Here is a 27,646-nt window from a genome sequence, read left to right on the forward strand (position 1 = left end):
CTTACAAAGTTAAACGTCCACAAAACTCAGACAGATAACAACGGAAGAAGTTAATATCACCAATTTAAAGTGTCTTGTGAATGTTCTTTTTTTCAATTTCCGATCAAAGGTGATGATTACGTGTTTGTAAAATTGTTGTGTACACAAATCTGATCTTTGTGTATTGACTGAAGGTTTTAAAAAGACTTATTGTTCACAACCTCTAGTATTTGTCATCTTTTGACGATATCAATTACTATTTTAATAATGTTGATTTCGTGAACCTTTGTACCGGTTTACGTGAGTATAAATTACTTCTTATATTTTCTTTTTTTGTTTGTAATTATATTTACTGTATGATTTGTTTGAAGAGAAAAAGAGAAAGGTTCATGCATAACTTCGTATTCAATTTTTTGTCGGTCTGAGTATAAGTGTACTATCTAAAGTCTTCTTGTTTTTGGCAGGGCTGATCATAACATGTTTGGTTTTGTTCTGCATTAAAAAGTATTGTTAAGGCATCTCATAGACGCATTTTCTTGACCCTGTGAAATCGTGAAGTCTTTTTAGTAACGTATTTTGTCGGTTAGTTGTTTTCTTTTCTTTTATTCTTTTTTTCTTGTAATTGTGCTGTCGTTTTCTCTTGTTTCATATGTTTTGAACTAGAATATTTTAACGTTAAATGTTAAACGTAAATATTTTCAACCCAGTTCAAGTCAGTTTTGATGATGGTTTCAATAGTAACTGCATTTTACTATAAAATTTATACTTAAAATAAGTACAACGTACTATGTTCTTGGTGTGGTTTACAATCAAGAACAATAATGTGTAAAAAAGAACTAAAAAAAAGAATATAGAAAACTAGGTCTAGAAAAAAAATTAGAGAATGACAAGGTGCTAAAAAGAGACAAATAGATGATAACAGGCAACATTCATAAGGGATACAGAAAAATGCATTAAAAATTATATTAAAAAAACTCAGAAATGAAGCTCCCCATGGTCAACTATACCCTTATAAAGACTTATAAAAAGTCCAAACGATAGATTCGCTCTGTATCTTAAATCAACCTGTTTCTAAACTATACATGATTGGTTTGGTGGCAAGTACATGTAGATGGTGTAATTTTGAATAAAATAGCAATACAATTTGCAAGTATCTATAGTCATAACAAAAATATGATGTAAGATGAAATGACGCATACCATTAAACACGGTTTTTCGTTATATTTTTCAAATTAATTGAAACGTGTGAAATTGAGCCAAACTAATTAAGAAATAATTCATGGGGTCTTGAATATATCGTGATTTTACCACGGGTTGGCCCTTTATGACAAATATTTTACCCTGAACGATAGATATATTCAAGCCCCCATGAATTATTTCGATTCTAATAGGACAAATACGGCAATTATTTTGGATCGAAGCGCTCTAGGAGATGGATTTTTTTCCATTCCAATAAATAAACGCACTTTTAAATTGACGTAAAATAACAGAGCAAACTGAGTAAATGATGATGCTTAAACTATTTATAATAACATATTTAGATAATTTTAGATGAATCTAATTATTATTGTACTTAAATGTCTCATTTGTATACAAAAATAGCTAATATAACTCATTTTAGCATCATTTGTTTACGTTTTCTTGTTGTGATATTTTCGGTACCAGAAGCGTGTATTTTTGCTTATATTCTGACGTCATTGTTTTATGACGTCGAGTAGCTAAAACATTTGACGTGGGAGAACAGTCGGAACAGCCCTTACAATATATTCATATTTTACCACGGGTGTGTACTGAAAGCGTTTGAAGGGCGTCATGTTAGAATTCAAAATATCTTTGAATTATCATGTTATGTGATGTATTTACCTTTTCAAAACGTCAAAGAAATCATATCTTTGCTGATTCAAAAACTTTGGAAAAGGAATAAATTTATACTACATGCGTTTGAAGAGTTGCCGCGTCGCAAACAAAAAACAAAAATTGCAACTGTCAAATTCCTAATTGATGGCGACAACCTTTTACAGCATACAAACTATTGTCTTTCTCTATGTTATTCGGCAATCCTCGGTAGAACCCGCTACTCTCTGGATTAGGGTACGGACTCGGCCGAGTTGAGACAAATCCTGTCTGTTTTTATACAATTGTCTGTAGTTGTCTCCCTTGCTGCTAACGTTATGCAATTTCAATGTACAGGTAATGTTAAACATTCGTGTCAACACCCAATAACATGGTCACGAAAAACATCTTTAGACATTTGATATTTTGATCGAAGTTTAATAATGTCTTAAAACACTATAAAATCACGATCAAAGAAACTCTTACTAAAGGCAAGAACTAGTTAGGTTCATCAAGATGTCATTTGCTTTCAATTAATTTACGCAATATTATTTTTGAACATGCATAGTTCTCAAATCAACCGTCGATTTCAACTATTCATTTCTAGATGCATGGCATTTTACTTTTAAAATGCACTTTCGCTTAATTTAGTAATTTAATTTAATCTATATTTACCAATGTATTGAATAATGGGTGTTCCGTAATGACTGTGTAAGTCCAATGTCCGTAATGATAGTCTGAGGAATTATGTAATGGTTCGAGGCAATGCCGAGGGATATTTCAGCCTCCGGCAAAATCTATTATAATAAACAATGTACCGAAAACCATACATATAACAGAGCCATTACGAAAACACAGACTGCTTTATATATTTATCCTTCAATGAGGAAATATTTGTTTAAATGCAAAAAAAAAGTCTGAAATGAACGTGAAACAGGGACTATAACTAGGAATTATTATGGGACCAATCGCGCAATTTTTTATTTGCTATTTCGACAATCGTTTGTTCACCAATAACGCAATTAAAACCAAAAAATGTACTAAATGCTTGTGAAAATGTGAAATCTATCGTTCTCTTTAAAATCGAAAAAAACACACATGCAAACACACACCGCGTTAGTCTATGATACTGCAAAACAATCCAAACCGTTTTGCAAATAACAGTTGATTTTAACTGTTTGACACAAAATTAAAAAATAAATGTATCAATAAGAATCTTCTTTTGTATTATAGAAAAAGTTCACCTATGACAGAGGGCTTCGAATATTTAAGTTGTATCCCCACGGATAAAAAAAAACACAGCCCCGTCCTTTTTTCAGAAAGTGTACATGTACGTAGTAAATAAACTCATCATAGATACCAAGACTGAAATCAGTATATATACGCCGACGCGCGTGTCGTATTCAAAAGACATATCAGTGACGCTCGAATCCAAATAAGTTAAATAGGCCAAATAAAGTACGAAGTTGAAGAGCATTGAAGACCATTAAAGCATTAATTATAGCATTAATACCACGTGGTGTACTACGTGTGGAGAAGAATCTCTGAACACCTTTCTAGGGTACCTGATTTGTTTTTTTTTTTAGATAAAGGAAGATGTGGTATGAGTGCCAATGAGAAAACTAACAAACAAATAACAATTTATAAAAGTAAACCATTATAGGTCAATACGGCCTTCACTGACACGGAGCCTTGAGACTCACACCAATCAACAAGCTAAATTACTCGTGTAAAACCATTCAAATGGGAAAACCAACGGTCTAATCTATTTAATTAAAACGAGAAACGAAAAATACGTATATAAATTACATAAACTAACAACAACTTGCCGATTGAGTCTGGAAGGTGGCAGGGTTTACAGAGAGAAGACAGAATCTGCCGACTCTGTGACTCAAACGACATCGGTGACGAATACCATTATATTATGAATTGTGGATCTTTTATGTTTGAAAGAAAGAAATTTTTACCTACATACTGCTGGTCTAATCCTAATATCTATAAGTTTGATCAACTGTTTAATTCATGTAATATTGTAATATTAGAAAAACTATGTAAATTTATCAAAGTTATAAATGTGAAAGTCAGTCCTCCAAGTTAATTTCATTGTATTGTTCACACATGCTTGTAAAAATTGTACCTTATAGTTATATTTATGTATGTTCTCTATAACTATGTAATGGTAGTTTTATGAGAAATAAAGTATTCGTATTCGTACTACTGTACATCTGATTCATGACTTAGGACAGGTGCAAACATTTGCGACGTGATTATTTGGTTTTCGTATGAAATGTTTAATAAGACTGTTGTTTGTCTTTTTGTCGTTTTTTTTTAGTCTTTTGCCATTTGAATGTCGGTTTCTCTGCGACTTATTTTGAGTGCACTTTTAGGCTGCCTTCTCTTAGTTTTTTAATAACATTTGGAAATTAAAACCTTTTAAAAGTAAAGACATTATATCTGTTCCATAAATAACAAAAGATTACTCCATTAAATCAACCTTCGTGATTGAATTAGTTGTCTAGAGAATAAATTTAACATTTCTTGGAATATGTTATGAGGTCCTTTCACACGACCATCTTTCCGTATTTTCTATTTTAGGAAATTAACTCAGAATAGTGTCGAATCAAATATTTATTTTCAGCATATCAAATCATCTTTTAGTTAAATGTGCTTTTGCTAAGTAGATTATAAGAATGATTAATTTGATAAAGTATGTTGAAGTGTTTCTTTTACCGAGGTTCATCCAAAAATTGATATCCACTAGAAAAAAAACTGCCGACTCCTAACTTATATTTGCAACTCACGAAAGTGTTACGTAAATAACTGGAAGAATAAAAGCTTAGTTAACAGCAAAACAAGTTCTCTGCATATAAAATGATCATAAATGTTATATTATTCAAAGATTAAGGATAAGATATCTGTTTTCTCTACATACGTATTTTAGAATTTTTAGATAAAAAAAAAAACACCTTGATAGAACGTACCGGTGGTCGGCCAAAAAGTTTAAGAAATGATTTGATATATTTTTAAAAAATCGATATGTATTTTTCACAAGAATAACAAAAGTTTTCAATGCAATAGAAAATATCCTAGTGTTTCTGCTCGGCACTTCGAACATCTGATAACGCGATCTGAAGAAATTAATATGATTTCTGAAATCGACAACTGACAACTTTGAACTCAAATGACAGAAATCTAGTACATACGTTCACACGATTCTATGGTGTTTATTTCATTACACAGGAATCATATTTATATTAGACAGGCAGGATATTAACAATTTACTATTTTATTGATTTTAGTGGTAAGTAAAATTGATATTGAATGAACCTATACTGATCTTTATGTAGTTTGCATTTTTAATAATGTTGTACACAATTCCACATTCCGTTCTGAAGCAATAAACATTTCAATATCCTGTGAAGAGATCAATTATTTTAACTTTATGATTTTTCAAGATGTTGATACAATATAAGTGTTATACCTGTCTTCAAACTATTTTAAATGTTATTGAGAAAACTATAATAGATCAATTTCGTACTAGTTTTTGTTTCCACGATTTGTTTTAAAGTAGGCTCATGGAACTTGTAAACATTTACCGAAGCCCGGCTTATACGGCATGTTTGAACCGACCAGTCACTATCAGATTTTTGGTATTGACCACTAAATCACTGTATATAGAGGGGCGGTAGAGGAGGGGTGTCGTCCGGACTTCCCGATAAACATAAAACATTCTTTCCCGTGTCCCTATAAGGTAAAATCCGAAATTCCCGCATAATTAAAGATCCACCTAATCCTTCCACCCCAGTAAATACGATACTAGACACTTATCGTTTGATAAACACCAAATTGTACATCTAGTTATTGATAAAAATAAAAAAAACATCAAAGTTATAAAATTATGCTTAAATTAAAAAAAAACAAAAAATATAATAGCTTCTTGTACATAAAATAAGTTACAGTTAATAAGCTACTTCTAATGCGGGTGAACTATAGTCAGTAGTTTGATGTAGTCCTCTAACTTTATTATTTTGACTGATCCAAACGTATACTAGTCTATATGTTATATTCGTTTTTTGACAATCCATATATCTCGTCATATCCCTCAACTAAAGTGATTCTTGTATAAATATTATTTTTTGTGGTCCTTTGACATTTTTGTCCTTAATATTTGCATATGCCTGCTAGAAAATCAACATTTTATACTACCGCGGCAGAATTCTAATATAAACAAGTAATCCTGTGTTAGGATGCTAACACAAAAGTCACCAAAAACAGACCCCAAATCATTGCTCTGCATTATCCTTCTTCCAACTTCACGAGGCATATTATTTAAAACGGTCATGCTAACTTGTTCATAGCATTTCCAGTCTGCACCTACGTTTTTGTTAGTCTGTTAAACGATTAGACAAAAAATAAACCAGAAAGTGACCATTAAAGACGCTACATGTAAATGGTTATTTTCCATTGAAACCAGGACTAATTTGGTGTGAATAACACTATAATAGTTGTTTGAAATGCGAAAGCTACTATATTAGTAAGATTGGAACGAAATGAGCAACACATATATGCAACTGTTTTTAATAAGGGAACGGTATTATATAAGATTGATGACCATGATATATTGTTTTACTGCAGCTGGAAAAACGCATGGAATGCTTGTAAGGGACAAGAGTCTGTCCGTTTAAAGCCGCTTTACGGGTATGTTATATTTTAAACATACATGTAAATTCTGATTACCCACTTTAAAGGAAAACATTTTTGTATTATTCATTTTTTTTTACTGTGCAACAAAATATAAGTATAATGTGATTCAAGAAAAAAAATCAGAATGAGTGTCCGTTTGACTGTGCGTGATGAACGAGTACGCAGCCACGTCTGGTCAGAAATTGGACTTTAAATCCGGTAAAATCGCATGCTAAAAGACTGTCATGCTCTCTGCCGATAAAGCGGCATTTTGCATTTGCGCCGATCGGCATTTCTTTTGCGCCGATTTTTTTACAGGTAAATTACAGGTGAATAGATATTAGAAGATGTGGTATGAGTGCCAATGAATGAACTCTCAATTCAAGTCATGTTATTTTTCATTTATCATTATAGACCTCCTCAGTTAGCCACTTGTACAAAAGTAATGAAATGTGAATCATAACTTGTTTATAACTGTTGTCCCCTGCTCACCACGGGTAGGTGGAAAAAGTCCTAAAAGATACATTTATGGACTTTTTCCTTGACCACTGTCTTTCCGGATATCTACCACATGGCTATGCTCGTTCTGTGTTTTGACAATAAAATCCGCGGTGACTCTGGCTGTACATGATTTTATGGTACATTAGTAAGATATGTTTAAAGACATTTATCTTCAGATATGTATGGCCCTCGATGATTAAAGAATTGACTCCTCGCCTCGTTGCATGCAGAGTGCAATATGTCTAACATGTTACTACGAAGTTTCAGAACAATGTAAATCAAAATTAACATAAATGAACATAAATGAACATCATTTATAACCAGATTTTACCAATGGCATAGTACAGTACATAGCATAAATAGTATTAAAAATAGAGCCATGCGTTTTTTCATGGGTGTAGGAAAATACACGCCTAATATGTCTTTGTATGGTGACATGGGCTGGATGCCATGTAAAATCAAACAGTGGACTAGTATTTTTAGAAACTGGACACGTTTTAATAAAATGAATTTTTAGCCAATATTTGACAATTCTATACTGCCTCTCAATGTACATTGGCAATCTACCTAATTCACATCTTATGTTTATTTCGAAACATTTCGATTCTGTTCGAAATATTATTCTGATATAATATCATATGTCAATTAAAATATTATACATTTGATTAAAAAATTAACAGAATATGATTCGAAATTGAACTTTTGAGCCCAAATTTATAGAGAACTTGGTGTGGAAAATGACGTATTAAGGTTATTGGAAAAAAGTATATATTATTAAAAATCTGAACTGAGACATCCAAAATACCAATGTTATATTTGCGATTTGTGTTTAACAGTTTTAGCAAATACAAATCAATGAATTTAAAAATAAGGTGGCTTAATGACTTCCCAAAAACAGCTACTTTCGTAAAGTAATCGCAATGTGCAATTGGTAAAATGCCCGCTAACTGTATAGTTTCCAAGAGGGACATAAAATGAAATTGAAATTAACGCTACATAAAATGTTTATCGTCTGTCAACAAAGATATAAACCCTTTACTAGATACATCCGTATATATTTATGTTGTGGTATTTGTAAATATACATTTTCTGTTATGTATATCTGAACAGAAGGAAAGTTTACATTCTTAAATCCAAAAATGTAAAAGTAAAAGCATTTGAATTCAGTGGTGAAATGTAAAAAACATTTAATGTTCATTTTTCCGGTACAAAGTTGAAATATTCTCGACAGGTTTTCAGTTTATATATATTTTACCACTAAAAAGGTGAAGCGATAACACATGTAAAAAAAGTCAAAAATTGGCATTTTAGAGTAAAAAATAAGTTTAAAGAACTTAATATGGAATATTTGTGCAATGGTGCTATTTTGAACAAGGATTTAGTTAAGAATATTGAAAATGTATGTTTTGAAAAAATTAAGGGAGAATGGTATGACAAGATTATGTCAGATGATAAAAATAAATTACGTACATATAGAATGTTTAAAAATGTATATTGCGTAGAAAATTATTTTAATTTTTAATATACCAGGTAGATACAGGAGTGCTTTAGCAAAATTTAGATGCGGTGTAGCACCCATCAGAATTGAAACTGGTCGTTATGAGAATATTGATATTGAAAGTAGATTATGTTTTAACTGTACTGATGACGTTGAAGATGAAAAACATGTTTTGTTAAACTGTCCTGTATATTCAGAGATTCGTAATGTTATTTTTAACCATGCTAGTATTGTTGATGAGACTTTTTTACATATGTCTGATAATGAGAAATTTATATTTCTTTTTACAAATGAAAATATGGTATTTTATACTGCCAAAATCTGCTATGAAATTTTAATAAAGCGAAAATGTATTTTATATTCGTGATAGTTGACTTAAGTTGTATTTGTATTATAATTTAAAAAAAAAATGTTTTATAGTCTCTCATAACTCTTTATAGAGTGGCTCTTGTTGTTAATTTGTGTTTTAAAAAGCTGTATATTTTATATGTAACAAGTGGTGAGACTTTAATAAAGTATTTGTCTTGTCTTGTCTTGTCTTGTACAAATATTAACTTACCTGTAAATCTAATTAGGAGCAAATATAAAATCGGCGCAAATGAAAAAATGAAATCGGCGCAAATGAAAGAATGAATATTTTCAAAATCGGCGCAAATGTCATACGCCCCGGTAAAGGACCTTAATAACAAATGAATCTGTAAAGGTGGCCTGTTGCAAGGCTTAATTTATGTCCCATTTAAATATACACTAATTTGCCGGTGGTGGTCCAAAAATCTACTTTCTTCATACTGGACGGTTACCTTTACAACATATATTTATTGCATGTATTGCTCATTTGCTCCCCTCCTTAACATGCATGAAATATTTGCCACTGGACGTTAATGAACAACAAATCAATCAATATACAATAAAAAAGGAACATGTGCTTCAGATCAGAATAAATGAGACATAATATGCAAATATATATAATTACATTGCGTGTGTATTTCATAAAAATTTGTACTTGATTGGCCAACAACAATCGCAAGGCATTCCAAAACAAGATTGTATACACAATACAACGCAACAGTCATTGCAACACGTGCTTTCCATGACAACTTCACAATAATACACATAAAACATTAAATATTTGATATAACTCGTAATGTCATGCTTGAATCATACAAATTTAGTCGATAAAAGAATTGCATGCTTCTTTTTGTAATTTCGAAGAGTCGATCGATGCATTTTTTAGTTGGAAACGCCTCATAAAAAATGTGCCTCGGTTCACGCTTTACACCCCAATAAAATAAAAAATAAAGCATTCAATTATTAATTTTAAGTTTAATTAAAAACAAGTTACGATTAGTGAATACTAATAGACTACGCTTTAATCGGGTGACCGTGTTAACCCGCCCAGGCGGAAGTAACGAAAGTAAGTAATATAATATGCTTACGTCTGCAAAGGTTATAAAAATTATATAGAATATAATTTCTTTATTTTCGTTTCAACAAGTCTTTTTATTACTTATGTATCGCTTTATGATTTAATAATCATTCTTATATATAAGTATATTGTTTTGGAGACAATGACATAATTGCATTCAAACATGAAATTACTAAATTTCAATACTAGTATTTCCATTATATATGTATTGTTATCCACACGAAAAGGGAGTCCACCCTTAAAAAAAACCTAACATCTTTTTAAGTGAGATCTTGAGTAAACCTCAAAAACGAATTTGAACGACTTATCATTTGCATGGGAATTAAGAAGTTATCGAGTTTCTCGAAACAAGCTTTAGAACGTTGGAATTGTTTGACTTTCGGTTTTAATCTGTGTGCGTTCTTATTTACTGGCTCTTCTCTTGTGATTCAGAGCATGTTACAATTTTACTGTTTTTTCGAAGAAGTGTTGAGGTGGCATTTTTTTTTATAAATCACCATAAAGTTTTTGGAACCCAGATTGTCGGGTTTTTGTCTTTTCTTTATTGACATTTATAATTCTCTGGTCCGTTGGGTTGTCTATCGTTCCTGTTCAAGTCATGTGATTTGATAAGACTAAGTACTTGTCTTGAAATACAACATTAAAACCTCCCGAATCCTGCCTAATTTGCAACGTAGATCAGTTTGGCGAATATGCATTGGCTAAAAGAACATTTACAGCTTTCCGGCTACAATCGATTATGAACAATAGGTAGGGATAAATCAGCGTTTAACACACGATGCCAACTTCCGTCTGATCCTGTAATTTTCGTTTGAAGAAAAAGTAGATAAAACACGCCGATCAAATTACTGCATTGGATGTCCCTTTTTAGTTCTTAAGATGTTGAAAGTGGAACTTGTAATGTATGTATTTATAAAAGAAAAATTCTACAAAGGTAAAATTTATTTCAAAAGAATATCTTTTAATTTCTTTTAATTTGTTTATAAATGCATCGGAATGTCATAAACAAACACATTATTTTGAAAATATCATGTTATCATGTCATTGATTACAACAATTTCAAATATTGTGTTCAATAACTTGAGGACAGACTCAAAATTACCCGGAGGATAGTGTTGTTGTATGCGTATAATGTATCATTTTGTAATTTGAAGATGACAGTAACTTGTAATACTCAGGGCACTCCGTAAGAAAGGTTTGTAAAGTACAAGTATTTTCTTTTAAAGCAGATGTGGATATAAGTCAAAGAAAAAGTCCCCGACGACAACATTAACACTACATGTATAAGAGAATATACAATCAACAATGGGCAGGTGTCATGGCAACATATCAATTTCTACATTACCACGTGTCGAGAAAAGTTACGAATAAATTTAACAGAGGCAATTAAAAATCTGCTGCCAACACCGAATTCTACTTTATCAAACAAAATATTAATATACATATTGACGATATAAAATGCAATCTCGGATTTTTCAAATGTTGGGTGTTTTACTTTTCTAAGTAAAAAAAAAGCGGCATGATTTACTGTTATTCACCGTTGTATCTTCATCAAAATCTCAATAGGATGTGGTAAATGTATGTTATGGTCGTTGTAGTCTTTTTTTTTCTCTTTTCTATAAAAGAGCAGTCGGAAATTCAAACAAACTGATCACGCCTAGGCTAAATAAGAAAAAAAAACCCAGACTGACAAATAACAGTACACAAGACACAACATAGAAAACTAAAGACTAAGCAACACAAAGCCAACAAATGCTCTATTACTGATGCATGTAACGCAAATAAAAACCCGCTGTTCACATTGTATATAGTTTATATCACTCGGATTGAAATTTAAAATTACTGTCTAGTACTTTTTTAATTATATTTCAGTTTATAATATTCGCATATATAATAATTAATGAACGAAATAACGTTTAGAAATATGTTTAAAATCAAAAATAGTTTATATTAAAAGCAAATGCATTTTAAAGCATGGTTTCATTAAATAGGTGCATGTAAGTTGACGTTTTTTAACATGGCAAAATAAAAGGGAATATTTAATCATTTTTTCAGGGTACATTAAGGACTAAATGTAGTCGATAAGAATAGGGTTTGGAGACTCTTTTGGTATACACTTTGGTGAAGTATTTCACACACTCCCTTCAAAATATCGTACTGACGTTGAAGTTTGCAATACAAAACAAATATACTTCGTGTTAAGCAGACAAAGATATAAAATATTTAAATGTTTTGATACAATCATTCACCTCGTTTAGCCTCGTAAAGAACCCAATACACTAAGTAATTATACCGATAATCTGATAGGATTTATTTTAAATTTAAATAAGACAGATTTTTATACACTTGTTATATTGAAAGATATATCGGATTGGAAGTTAATACTTAATGTTACAATGTAAAATTTATTCAAATTGGATACACTTCCGTATGTTATATCAATGTAAAATGGAAATTGCATACGAGTTTTAAAATATAAGGTATGTTTATTTGTATTTAAAAGGTATTTATGTTTATGATAAGATTTCATATTAGGAATTTTTAAGTCTGAGATTTCGTAGGGATTTGTTGTAATCTTGACAAGTTGTTATTTCCCTACATAACCTGTACTAATTTAATTAAAATAATTATGTTATGTAGAATAACACATAGAAAAAACCTTTACAATTTAAAATCCCATGAGTTGTTGCACGGTTTCTTAAAAGTTCGAAGCCCATAGCACTTCAAGTCCTATTCAACGTAATGGATTTAGCGTTACGATATGTTCTAAATGGACGTGGCAGCGTATTTATACATCACAGACAGCCAAACACAAAACAGATGCGGTATGATTGACAATGAAACAGAATAAGCGCATAAGGAAAACATGTACCGTAACATACGAATTAAGATGTACTGTAACCGAAAGGTGTCATTGATTATGGTAAATCTATAGACACAACCAAAACAGAAGGTTGTCTTCTCTAGATCCAAATTTCCACGTTATTCACTTTTGGTTGTTTTGCGGGTTTCTACTTATCTGATAATGAATTGTACAGGAATATGACAGTTGTTGTCCATTCGTTTGATGTGTTTGAGCTTTTCATTTTGTCATTTGATTGGGGACTTTCCGTTTTGAGTTTTCGTCGGAGTTTGGTATTTTTGCAATTTTACAATTACATATCACAGACCGTTTCAACAGATGTGTTTGAACAAAAGACATTAGTTACTTAATCCATAGTTCTATTATTGTTTCATGTACTGAGAATGACGTTAGACGGAAACACAGAATACAATATTGAAACATTCGTAATTGTCTCGCTCTATCGTTCATTTTGTCACATAGTAAAACTTGACTTCCGACTTGAATTTTTATTTGATAACACATATGCTGCTAATTATGTTAAGACTCTCATTTCAGTGGTTCTAGAACTTCCCGCCCTTCATCACAGTTGCCCCGTATTAGATCTTACCGTCCTTCGAATTCTTCTCAGTCAATTTTAAGAAAATACATTTGATATATCTGTAATTTATAATCGTGCTGAAAATGCATGAAATATTTGCCACTAGACGTTAAAGCATTTTACAAACACTATATCAGCTGCCATGTTACGCCAATCATTCAATTTTTTCAATATAATGACCAAAGTAATTTGAAAAATACCCGACAAATAGGTATAATGAAAAAGAAATCTAGTAGAATCATGTCTGTTAAAAAAAAGTGGGATGGCCAAAAGTAAAAAGACTCACATCCTCAATGACAAAATGCAAACATGTTAAACAGCCTCCAATAACTCACTTGGCATAAATGTGTGAATTGAAAACACGAACCCCACATTTTGTTCATATTGACCTGATAACATGTCATAAACCTTTAGTTAACCTTTGGTTAACCTTAGTAAATTTTATATACAAAAGTCAACAACAAAAAATCGTAAAACTGCCATAAGGCAGTGTTATCCATAATGATTTTAATATTAGTTACTTGCACATATCAATAAAACTTTTATTCGGATGCGCTTTAAATTTTTTTTTTTTGTATCTTAAAATGATGTTTTATAGTGAAACATTTTGCATCCAAGTGACAAATATTTTCAAAAAGGAAAATATATGATTGGCAAAAATATATTATTATGGAAGTAATCTCGTCAGTGCTGTCAAAAATAAAACGGTAAATATAAAAAAACACCTTGTTTTATTTTGTTTTGCATATATATAAGACGTTAAAAGTGCTAGTAATTGTTTTCAGCTTAAATATGACATTTAAAACTTATGGGCAAAGTATTCAAATTAAAAACATGAAATACCGTTATAAAGTTTAAGTATTTTTATGATGGTTCTGTAAAGAAATTGGTTTTTTTTTTAATTTTTTTTTTCAGATTCATAATTAGCAAAATAATTTCATTATTATCATTGACTAAAATAAATAAATTTCAATTTTCCATTCTCAGAGATTTTAGCATCAAATACCTGACACAGTAAGGAAAATAAATTAAATCTGATGAAAAGGCATCGTTTTAAGTATTTGTTCACATTCACATTGATGATTTTTCACAACTTTTCTCTTTTAAGAAATGTTAAAGATTTTTCCGTTTTTTTTTTTTTTTAATTTTAAATACTCTTTTGAAATAAGAAGTTAAGAGTAATTTGACCAACATCATCAGGCAGCTGAAATTATTAAAATGTTCACTGCTGTAAAATGGAATGTTATGAGACTTTCATACTAGTGAGAGGTTTTTCTAGCTAAAAAAAACCCAGGTTTAATCCATCTTTTTCTACATAAAAAAATGCCTGTATGAATTCAGTATTGTGACATTTATTATCCATTCGTTTGATGTTTTTGAGCTTTTGATTTTGCTTAGGAACAAACATTTTGAATTTTCCTTGGACATGTTGGAGTTTTTTTATATATATTTTTTGCTTAAAATCAACGAAACAATTTCCTAAAAGTGTCTCCCAATTTTTTTAAATTCTCTTGCACATTATGATTATTATTTGAAATTTTTACTTCTGTTTAGAATAAAAGGATAATGATATCAGATTTAGTAGTAAATAACATTAGTGCTTCTAATTTTAAAGAACCAAATGCGTATTTCGACAAAACATTTCTATCAGTAACGCTATAACAAATGATGACGAACTTATCAAAACATGCACGAACATATTTAATTATTTTCTAATGACTCAAATTCAATGCGGATTTATTCCTTTATTTTCAACATTAAAAATGAATTGAAAATGATAACAATGTTGAGTCGAGGGCATCAATAAGTGCAAAAAGAAAAGATAATTATTGCTATTGCATTTACATCATCTGTTTTCATTGCATTCAGTGATCTTCAGTTTAGTACTTCTACCTTTTCATTTATAGCTTTCTTAACTTGTCATTAAAAAATACGTAAATTTGTGGTTAGAGGTTTCCTTGATAGATCGTCGACATGTTTTCAATGAATTTCAACTAGAAATTAATAACTGTACGAACTAACATAGGCAAAATTATTTTCTGATTATTTTTTTTATAAGTTTATAAAATTTTTGGTCAAATCTTGGAAGATTGTTTCATTCCTTCCTGGTCCATAAGTAAACTTATGTCTAGATATATTTCACGTGTGAAAAAATTACATTCTACCATATATTGTGGAACAATGTTGCTTAAAAGAATGGCATTGGCATGCTTAAATAGTTGAGACGGGTACAAAAACGTCTATGACAGACAAAAAGTTTTGAAAAAACAAAAAAAGATTTAACACTAAAGATTTGAGTGGAGTATCAGTCATGTTTAAATCTATGAGTACTTTTCCCCTTATTCACCATAATCAACTTTTTATTGTGTGTTGGGTTTTTTCTGTTAAGTTGTCGATAAGCAATTTATATTTTGAGATCTATTTGGAATGTTTCTGTATATCAATTGTACTTAAAGAGGACAACTATTTGGTATAACATACAGTTGTGATGACTATCCGGGTACCTTTGATAACTTTTATGAACCAGTTGGCTTACCGATAATTATGATCTGGAATTCTATTACCCCCTTTAAGCTTAAACACATTAAAATGCATTTCCTTGATAGTCTTTAGTCATTTTTCCTGCATAATCATTTCCTATCGATAACCCTATCGAGTTCATTTTATTCTATAATAATGTTCATAATGCCATCAAACAGTTGTAGGACGTGCACAATTCCTCTACAAAATAATTATGATAATTCTAAGCATTGCATGCTTTAAGTACCTGCAACATTAAATTTCGGTTCAATCAAATCTTCAGAATCAGTTAATTGAAATTTAATCTCAATGTTCAAAGAATCGGGAATTAAGCTCAATTAAGAATATATTAAATTGATATGACATTATTATATGGGATATAATATCCTGATAATTCTTTCCTGAGTTAATTATACTCTTTGAACGAAGATTGGTATTCAATTTCAATTTCATGCGAATAAATATATGAAGAAAATTTATTGACGTGGAATTCCTATATAATTTGTTTTGCAATTATTTAGAGCTATCATAATAATTCAAGGTTTGGTTTTCCAATAAAACATTACATGATATGAATTGCAATAAATTTAGGCCTTTTCGGTAAAAACTAAACGTTAGTCGAATCAAGTATCAAGAATGCATGAATATTAAAGTGTGGATTTTTCTTGAGAAATCGAGTTTGAGGGAAAAAATAATCCTATTTCAATTATCTTAATGAGGATTATCTACCTTTGGAAAAGATTACCTAAGCCGTACTTGACACATCTTTCGGAAATGTTCTCCAACTTAATATTTTGCCATCTAAACCTTTTTTAAGACGAGGGTCACGAAAGGGTCTTATGTAGACGAAACGAGCGTCTGGTGTCTATGATAAGCAAATTTATTGTATATTCATATTCAGTATTCTATTGGAATGTAGGTTCTTGCGGCATATGATAAGATATTTACAGGGTACGTACCAATCATACAAAACATTTAGACTGTTGAGACATATAATAAATATATGTATATATTTGTTAAAATTATTGAAACTTACGAAGGCTATTTGTTAAACCAAAATATTTGTCAACACGATTTTATAACATCATTTCTGTATATTACAATCTTAATTCTATTACTACTGTTATGATATCGTTCAGACAGATATGATTGTCTCCTCGTCTGCAAAGCATGGGCTGTTCTAAGCGATCCAGTACATATTAGATTTTCTTTTATAGACATGTATTTATTTAAGTTGATGTTGCCGAGATGTCTAGAGTGTTTGACACAGTGCAGACGGTGTTGTCTTGACATCCCAATAGCACGATTTTAAATCCCGGCGAGAGAACAAAAATCTGATTCCACAAATGTGCAAATATAACATTTTAGTACTGGTATTTGGAGTATTTATATACAAACTTTCTCTAAAACCAATCAGGAAAACGTTATTTATGCAAATAATATATAAAGAAAGTTACTTGACGTTTAATTCCTCTAATTTATTTATTAATGATATAAAGCTAGGAAAAATATACTTTTTACCTTCACTTTTAATTTTTTACGCGTCGGTCTTCATCGTTTCTTTTGAAAGCATTGAACTTAACCACAGTCGTACCTCTTGCCTTTTGAACAAAAATAAATTGTGTTGAACTGTCATATGATGTATGTTTATAATACATACTTTTTTTTCAGTCTTGTATTGCATAATATTCACGAAAATAGTCAATTGGACGTCGTTCTGTTGTTAGTTATTGGTTTCGGAGGGGTTTGAATTATCACGTAGATTTTAGATCTCTACGATGTTTCAACTGAAGGACCTTTACACGAATGTCATGGAATCGGGAGACTTGATGCACTTAATCATGGTTCTCCCATGGTATTTTCTACAGTGGTTTTCCAGTTCCGATGCTCTGTTAGAGTTTAAAACATTTGTCATATCCTATTCTGACAAAGCTTACAAAATATCTAGGAAACATCATTCAGTTGATTCTAAAACACGACTTGTAAATAAACTTTCTGTGTGGCATATATTGACGTTTAAACAAGAAGTGCATTTATTTAAACTGTTGCAAGATTAATTGCAAAATCGACTCTCACGTTCACTTCGAAAAGCAATAAATCTTTGAATTGCAAATGTTCAATATTTACATTTGATCTCAGGTTACTAAACTTCTTTCAATATCACAATTCCTGCGCGATAAATATCTGTCAACTTTACGCCCATATCGTTAGATATCTATATTCAATTCGTACTATAAAAAAATCCCATATAAGTTATTTAATCCGGGTCGTTAGTCCAGAATTAAATACATAAACTGTTGATTAATAGCCAAGTTATATATCGAACTAAATCTTTAATGCAACACAGGGTCTATTTCAAACATTTTAATAGTTAGATGTAGCTTTCAAGAACATGACTTGTGTCAAACGTACGTTGACGTAAATATCTTTGATGAAAATTCTATCAATTGTTCTAATTTCGATATAATAATGTGATAACAAGTAATTAATGAAATAAGCGTTTGTACGTAGACATACTTAATATGTCCTTCCAAATTGTTTTTTAGTTGACGTCAGAAAGGTTACTTTTTAAAGGTCTAGGTTTCATATGTCAGTGTGACTAATTTAGTCGTTAATTTTACAATATTTATGCACTTTTCTTTTGGTTTGGCTTTTACTTCTTCATCTTGGTAAATTTTCAGATTTCTATTGGCTTAATACATGCTCGAACTTCATAACATTATCTAGTTGAGCTTTCGACTATTATTTTGCGAGGGTATCAACATCCCATCGAACATTGGCATATATATACGGTTAATGGGTTATATGAATTGCCGATATGAATTAATTTTGTTTTAATTGAAGCATGTATCTTATACCTTAGCTGTATTTGGAAAAAAATTCAGGATTATTTTGTTCTCAATATACTCATCACTGACGGTCGAATGTAAAAATATTAAAAGGGCCAAATAGTATAAAGATGAAGAACATGTAGGACCGAAAATTTCTAAAGGTTTTGTCAAATACAGCTTAGGTCATTAATTACTGAGGTAGAAAAGCCTTAGTATTTCAAAAATTCAAATGTTTTATAAGTATGTATCTAAATAACACTAAATAATACATTCCAAAACACTTTCGAGTTCTTTACCAAAATTGTTGTCTCATGATAACTTTCCATATATTATTTAACGTAATTTCACCTTATATAAGAATGCCAGCTTTTGATTGGCTTATAGCTAGTGTATTTTTCTGCATATTCTAACATTTCTTCCTCATTTCAAACGAATCTGACTGTTTTTCACCACTGCCGGTGAATATGCCTCAAATACCATGGTATTTGCCATTTTGGATATTCCTTTTTTACCCTCGCGAGCATTTTCCCGCCATTTTTTCCGGATATGACGTTACATAAAGACAGCGCGAACAAGTATAAGTACATGTATAGTTCCCGTGGTATATTTTTTATGATAGTACTTGTCATCAAATAAATATTTCCTTTTCCTAGTACAGAGAGTTTAAATTAAAATTCATTCGGTGAAATTAAACAGATATATCATGTTATGGAGGGGTATTTGCCTAGCGGCTCGGGAAATTTAAGTCCCTCGACTTGTATTTTTCGCAAATACCCCTCCATAACATGATATATCTGTTCAAAATGAAATGAATTTAAGTTTTCGCACGAAAAAAACTTGAAATCTGAGATCAATCCCAGTTATAGGTGGGGTTCGTGTTGGTTAGTCTTTAGTTTTCTATGTCATGCTTTGTGCATTATTGTTGGTTTGTTAATCTGTTCCTTTTTTAGCCATGGCGTTGTCAGTATTTCCATTTATGAGTTTGAATGTCCCTCTTCTATCATCCGGCTCTATTTGATAGTAACAGGCATATGCGATTTGAAGTGAACTGCTTATTATAAACCGATGATCTGTGATCCCACTTTCATGGGGTTCGTGTTGTTTAATCTTTAGCATGTCTAGTTAGTTTTCTATATTGTGTCATGTGTACTATTGCGTTGTCAGTTTATTTAAGATTTATGAGTTTGACTGTCCATTTGGTATCTTTCGTCCCTCTTTTTTCATCGCCGCATATCTAATTTCTCATAATTAGCTATCATTCTATTGTATTTAGTTTGTTAGATGTGTTAGAGCTGAACATGTTTGCAAAATCTTCGATTTATGACTTCTAAACAGCCGTATACTACTGTTGCATTTATTTTGCACACACTTTTCAATGGAGATAGTAAGACTTTAGAATAGTCGCCCTGTCTGAAAATGTACCGATTTTGTCCAATCCCTATCGTAGCTATCTTGAATGCGCAAGCCCAATATAGCTGCAACCATCAGATTTTTTCTTCTTTATGTTAACCTACCAATAAAACAAATTACAGAGAAATGCACAAACAGATTAACTTACACACTATAAATACAAATTTATAGGTAAAATGTGTTTATCATGTAGATCTATTCATTTATCAATTATTCTAAATTATAATCAATAGGTTTTCCAACTTTTTGAACTATTTCAGAGATGCTACCATCCAATAAACGTTACATTTATATAACAATATTGATTTAATTCCTTTATCGAAAGATTTTGGTTGGATTTACACGTTTTGAACATCAGTAAATTGCTGCTGTCTTCTATTTTAGAATAGGATAATTTTAAAAGATTTTTTATTTGACAATTTTTTTACATTGATATTTCGTGTTACATTACAATACTATTATTATCACAAAAATCATTGACTGATAAACTCGTTATCAAATTAATTCATCTAAAATAATTCAACATTTTTTGGCAACTTAATCAACCAGTCGTGTTTATTAGAAACTTTTTTTTAATTTACCTTGCACTGTTTTACGTGGAATAATTATGATTCAAATCTGTTCTTTTACAAAGGTAAAAAAAAAGTTAATAGTGTGAATACAAAAGAAATATCACTAGGTCCAATTGAGGTTTGTAAATTGATAGTGTTGTAAACTTGATTATGTACAACTTTATTATTTAGAGTTTAATATTCATTTCAGTGAGGAATATGTAGTATCGTTGACTTAAGATCGGGATTTAAGCAAGGAAGGGTAAGTAAATATTGGAGTACAGTAAATATTTAAGGTTTTAATGAAGTATTCCTGTTGATGCTAGTAAAAGTTCATTAGTAACATAGGTAAAACAGCAGAAACACTAGTAGGCTTTGTAAAAGTACTCGCTGAATCCGCGTTTAAGTCTTTCATTTCATACTGGTCTTGAACAAAAAGAATTGACTCCACATAAATTTATAAAAAAAAAAGACTATAAAAAACTAGCAAAATCAAACGTAAAAATTATTAAACCGAAAGAATGTGAAACAAATGAGGGGCGAAAGTTACCAGGGGGACATTCAAACTCAAAGATAGGAAATAAACTGACAACGCCATGACTAACAAAAGACAAACAGACAGATAATATAACACAAGACACTACATAGAAACTAAGATTAAGCAAAACAAACCATATCAAAACCAATTGTCACAATTCTGACTTGTTACAGGCAGAAGCAAATGGTGATTTGAACCTGTTTTAATAGCTAGCATAACCTCATATTTGTCTTATATTTGATTATAGTTCTGTTATATTGCAAAAATTGCGCAATCCAGAAAGATACATACAATTTATCAATGTACAATAACTGGAATCCACCAGCCAACATTGTGTAAACATACATCACATAATTACAACAATACTGATAATTTGTTCATGTTCTTTGATAACACCTGCGGCCACCTGAGTCTGCTAAGGCAAAGCATTATGAAAATTTATCAAAGATACCAGCCTTATACCCAGTAATCAGTAACTACGAATACTTTTTATTTTAATATTGTTTGTCCATCATTCAAGACTCGCAGTATCAAAAACACGCGAACATTTTTATTTTTCAAATACATTGTATTAGGTTAAGTTATTGTATTGGATGTTAGTACATTGATAATAATGTTAAAGGTAAAACTATTGTAACTTTACCATACGATATAGACCTTTCCTTTTAAGAACAGTATTTGAATAACCCGAAAAACATTTGATAGCATTTTAATGAATAAATAGCTAATTATGTTTGATGTTTAAATATGCATGATATATTTAAACGAGATAATATGTATTTGGCAAATAAGTACAAGTTATATTTAATTTTTAAAATAAGTTATTATAAAAAATAACAATAAACATTGAAATCTTGTGCAAATAATACATGATATTCGGTCATTTAAATTTAGACCATTTACCGGACAAACTTTTAATAATTTACATATCAGCTGGGACTATTATACTAGTATTTTACTAGTAACTAGTATAATAGTCCCAGATATTAGAGACTTATAGGTTTTGCAGATTCATATATGTTTTGATTGATGTAGTGTACATTCAGAAATTATTGCATGCATTTATTATTGTGATTTTTTTTTTGCGATATTGTGAAAAATCCTGTTCAGTTCATATGAAAAAAAATTTAAATTGCGAATTTAAATTTTTTCGATTATAACCATGTCGCATTTTTCGCAATAATAAAAAAAAACATCGCAATAATTTCTGAATTTACAGTACGTCATTTTATTTGATATCGTATCGTGTGTCCTTTTATGTTGTGATGTTGCACCATTATTTCAGGTAAGGATCAAGGTTGGTACCCATTAAAACGTACAAACCCTGCTGCATATGTTTGTACCTGTTTAAGTCAGGAACATAATGTTAAGCAGTTGTCGTTTGTTGATGTGGTTCGTACGTGTGTTTCTGATTTTCCTGTTTGAATTCTATTACACTAGTCTTTTTTGGGGCCCTTTATAGCTCGTTTGATGATGTGGTTCGTACGTGTGTTTCTGGTTTTCCTGTTTGTATTCTATTACACTAGTTTTTTTGGAGCCCTTTATAGCTTTCTGTGCGGTGTGAGCTGTTCAAATGGCACTCATATGACATCTTATTATATCTAGTTAATGAGTAGAAATGTTTGGTTCATTATCTGCAATTACGTTTGTGTTCAATTATTTACGTAATAGTTATGTACCTAGTTCTGTTTTCACAGTATCGGTAGATTGTACAAGATTAAAACAATCATACAGAAAAAAGAAAATAATGTCAGTTAGTGTGTACCTTTAAACATTGTAACTACAGTAAGCTTTTATTACAATAGCAGGATTTTTAATTATTTTGGTTTATTTATAATTCAAACTTAATAACTTTTAAACAAAATTGTACTTATTTGTTAAACACATATTTTTCTAATCCATTTGTATCATGCATTATTAGTTACATAGTGTGCTAGTGACCTATTACGATATAAATGGGGTCAGTGAATTCCGTATGCGGTTACATTGTAGAAATGTAGAACATTTCCCCCGCTTTTCTCTCTCTCTCTCTCTCTCTCTCTCTCTCTCTCTCTCTCTCTCTCTCTCTCTCTCTCTATATATATATATATTTTTGGATTTAATAAACCAATTATTCTCTGTCCTTTGTTTACTATTCTCTATTTTTATTTATTTATTTAATTTTTTTTTTTTTTTTTTTCTATAGTCAAGGTCCATGATTACATTATCTGTTAATCATATCAAGACCATCAAACTTGATATGCTAGGGATTAAAAGTTTGAATCCAAATTAATAATAAGTGCCAAAAACAAAAAGATACTTATAATTTAACAGAAGTACCATAACTATATGAATTATTGTACTGAAATATCCAAAATGAACAATATGGTACAGTTTTGTATCTAAATATTTTTGGGAGAAAACCCTAGTTAGTAGTTAAAGCTAAGGGTTCTATTTTCGCTATGACATATTGAAAACATCATGTATATAATTTCGTACGTCTGAATAGTTTTCCAGTTTTATCTTCATCTAGAACTCTCAAACCAAAAAATTTGACGTAAATATCAAATCGATCAATCAAAGATATCAACACACATCAACAAATTTCTTATATATACTGAAATAAAATGTCCCCATACTTTGATATCCAATGAAAGGTTACCTGGAACGTTTTTAATGTCAGTTATTTGGTCATGGTATCCCACTAAAGAAAACTCATTCTTATCCTAGAAGTTTAACAAATGTTTACTTTCGCATTGCAGAGACATGTTTTTTCCCTGTACATGTACATAGATATATTGAAACAATTTTATAGATATAAAAAGATGTGGTAATGAAACAACTCTCCATCCAAGTCACAATTAATAAAAAAATAAACCATTATATGTCAAACATCGGTCTTAAACACGTGCACCGAACAGCAAGCTATTAAGGGCCACAAAAAGTACGAGTGGTAAACCATTCAAACGGGAAAACCAACGATCTAATCTATATAAAAAAACGAGAAAAGAGAAACACTCATGAACCACATATGTATGTATTATGGTATTAAAACTACTCACCCATTATAATTAGAATACCGACAAATTTAAGCTCTTAGGATTGTTGTGATAGTGCATGATAGACATTTTTTATCAACATGCAATCAAATTATCAGATATTTTGGTGGTCATGTTTCAGGAAATTCCCAGTAATGGCCATGCTTCTTAACTAAAAGCTTCATATTTTATATCATTTTGTCAGCTACATATTAACTTAAAAGCTTTTACAATGTACTTTTGTCAGCCAATTTACATATATTGGCATCATAAAAAACATGCAGGTTTGCTTTCCCTAAAAGCAAAACATGTTTGATAAACAATTCACCAGACGAAAACATTTCCTCTATCCTACGATCTATCAACTACTATCTTAATGTACATCCGATGGACAATAAGAGCTCAATTCGTCTTACTAACATTTCGTTAAGGGATAACATGTGTGTTAGAAAAGACTTATTTTAAATATTGACATTACAGAATTGTTTTATAGAATATGTTACAAGATAACAAATAAGTTCGAACATTTTCTTTTTTTAACTTTAATTGTTTACGTCTACTCACAGATGTAACGTAAACGTTTGGTTCCAATGTAAGTGTTTTCTTAATTTGTTTATTGAAAATGCTGGTTATAATTTGTATCTTATATAGTGGCACGTGTATAGTAGGTTTTTATTGTCGCATTTTTTAAAATGAAAAACAGTATATATGGTCGCGAATATACCCTCACACAAAATACTCCCCGTTTACAGTGGTTGTATTTTAAAGCGATTGCTTCTATTGCCTATTTCTTTTAAAGAGCTTCCGAATAATAACTATTTTGTTACTTTATGTTTCTCATATTTATTGTAGTTGTACAGATGACACAGTATGGGAACTAAGAATAGATCCGATGTAGCAACAAAAGGTCGTATTATGAAGCATATAACTCCATCTGAGGATGAGGAAAAGCTTCGACTGAACAATTATGACATGGTTCCAAAACTTCCTTCTGTGAAAATAACACAAAAGCCTCAACAAGGTCCCAATCTATCGGATTTTTTAGACAAGCAAACCAGTACTGTTGAAAACAAAAATGGCGGCATAAAACTAAAACCGGTGGGAAAAGAAAAAGCATTTGCAATTCTTAAACAATATAATAGTATCGTATCTAATGAGGTAAATCTAACAGTGAAAAATTTGCCTTCGCTAAAATTGCCATTTAAGAAACAACCTCATCAGCCACCATTGTTACCAAGGCCAGATGTTACTCCACGAAAAGTGCCAATTTTTACAGAGGGAATCAGTTCATTGAGTAAGACTTCAAAACCGTCATTCCTTATTCCGAAAGATAAAGTTCTACGGGCAAATTTACCAAATAATGTAGTTGTCGCTCATAAGAAAGATAACTATTCCTTCGGAGTGAAGTTACCTAAAAGGAAATCACCGGATCATATCGAAGAGAGTACAAAATTCAAACAAATGCATAATTTAGGATTAGATAGTCTTCCAATTGTAAACTTGGAAAAGTTTATGAAGACAAAGAAGGACACTGTCGATGTTGCCAGAGGGTTGAAACCAATACCTAATGGTAATAGAAAAACTAAACCAAGAAGATTAGACCCTATAGCATCGGATTCAAATCTTAAACCGTCTATTGAATCGTCCCGATCCTATGATTGGTCTTCAGATAGAAAGAAAGCGAATCGATGGAAAGACCAAAGTTCAGCTAAATCAGAAGGAAAAGCTAATGTTGTATGGATTGGGAAAAGTTTAAATTTTGGTTCCTCATCAAACAGAACTCGAATACTGAAACAAATGTATCCACACGAGGAAGCAAACTTCAGAACAAAGCAAGAGGAAGAATTAAAACGCATGAAATTTCAAAATCGTGATCCTTCTGTCTTAGGAGTGTGTTCATTGGCGCCAATTGATGTCATCGGACAGTCTACAAAACTGTTCACGGACATACCATTTAGAGAAAAGTATAAAGGTTTTCCGAAGCATCACACGAGGAGTAATGTACGTGACTATTACTTTGAAACGGATTCCGAAAGTTCGTTAAACGATGATTGGAAAAATATGATAAACAATGCCATAACAAACAGAAGTTCGTCTGCTGAGAGTGGCACGGTCACTCCGCGTGCAGTTCCAAATCCTCCGCCATCATATGTATCAAGTACACACGATGACGAAGAAGCATTGATACCGTTAGAAATTTCTAAAACAATGCATCGAATTCAAGAGGAAAGGTCAAGTTTAATGATGGATTCCGCATCGAATCGTGTTCAGCAAACATTTAGTGCAGGATCACGTCAACTGCAAACCCGAATGTCCCCGGCTCCAGTAATAACGATCAATAATGCAACGTTGGAGGACGAAGAACCGCCAAAACACATTTCATCTACTACACCAAGGAAAAGCAAGGAACCAATGTTCAGTAGTGTAGTGGAGCTTAAGCTTGACCACAAGCATTTAAATGTGCCAAAATTTATTGATTCTGAACGTAGACCACCTGTCAAATTAGACGGGGAATCAAACTCCCAATCGCAATCGCATAGTTCTTCGGATCCTATTAAATCTAAGACAGTATCAACAGTGTCAGACAATCAAAAATTAAATATTACTACATTACAGCTTATAACCACAAATGAAAGGAATTCGCCTCTGCCACCATTTAATTCATTTCTTTCTGATGCAGAAACAGCAGGATTTACGCCACGGAACACTTACACGAATGTCAAACTAGACAGTGGCAATGACGAAACATTCAAGCATTTAACGGTTAACAATAAAACGTTACAATTTATTTCCCCATTGCAAGTTCAGTCAAATGCTAAGCGACAATAGTAATTGTATGTTTGTTATTGTTGATGTTTTATTTCTGTTGTAAAATTACCAGATGTAATTATACGAATATTATTACCTAGATTATGTGTCTTAATTGCTTTGAAAATTGGTTCAGAAGATTATAGGTTGATAACTAAATTGTTACATTTTGTTGTAAGAAACCGACGCATATAATATTATCATTACATTGAGAGTTAGCATAAACAACCGACGCATATAATATTATCATTACATTGAGAGTAACCATTATCAACCGACGCAAATAATATTATCATTACATTGAGAGTTACCATTACCAACCGACGCATATAATATTATCATTACATTGAGAGTTAACATTATCAACCGACGCATATAATATTATCACTACATTGAGAGTTAGCATTATCGCTATTTTGCGCATTTTTCTTTTGATCCTTTTTTTGTAATAATTTACATATTATGCTTCTCGCTTGAGATAGAAAAAATATCGCTAGAAACTAAGGAGGCCACGTGGCGTTGCAAACGAAATTGACATTGAAATTGACAAAGTCGTCATAGGTAAAATAGTGATAAACAGATTTTCATTGGTCATCTCATCTTGATTG

The 27,646-nt window shown here is 31.1% G+C and overlaps 1 protein-coding gene across 5 annotated transcripts; it reads left to right on the forward strand.

Annotated features, from left to right (window-relative positions):
* Nucleotides 1-27,265, forward strand: LOC134687100 (uncharacterized). Of its 5 annotated transcripts, none has more exons than XM_063547089.1 (3): nucleotides 1-109; nucleotides 20,887-20,937; nucleotides 25,083-27,265. In XM_063547089.1, exon 3 carries the CDS (start codon nucleotides 25,101-25,103, stop codon nucleotides 27,057-27,059), a length of 1,959 nt encoding a protein of 652 aa, XP_063403159.1. In that variant the 5' UTR covers nucleotides 1-109; nucleotides 20,887-20,937; nucleotides 25,083-25,100; the 3' UTR covers nucleotides 27,060-27,265. The 5 variants fall into 5 exon arrangements, with proteins under 5 accessions (XP_063403159.1, XP_063403161.1, XP_063403158.1 ...); XM_063547091.1 differs by lacking the exon at nucleotides 1-109 and adding an exon at nucleotides 114-279 and having other exon boundaries at nucleotides 20,887-20,941; XM_063547088.1 differs by lacking the exon at nucleotides 1-109 and adding an exon at nucleotides 114-279.
* Nucleotides 27,266-27,646: the final 381 nt, after the last annotated feature.

The sequence above is a fragment of the Mytilus trossulus genome, chromosome 10, assembly GCF_036588685.1.
Source record: "Mytilus trossulus isolate FHL-02 chromosome 10, PNRI_Mtr1.1.1.hap1, whole genome shotgun sequence".
Classification (NCBI taxonomy): Eukaryota; Metazoa; Mollusca; class Bivalvia; order Mytilida; family Mytilidae; genus Mytilus; species Mytilus trossulus.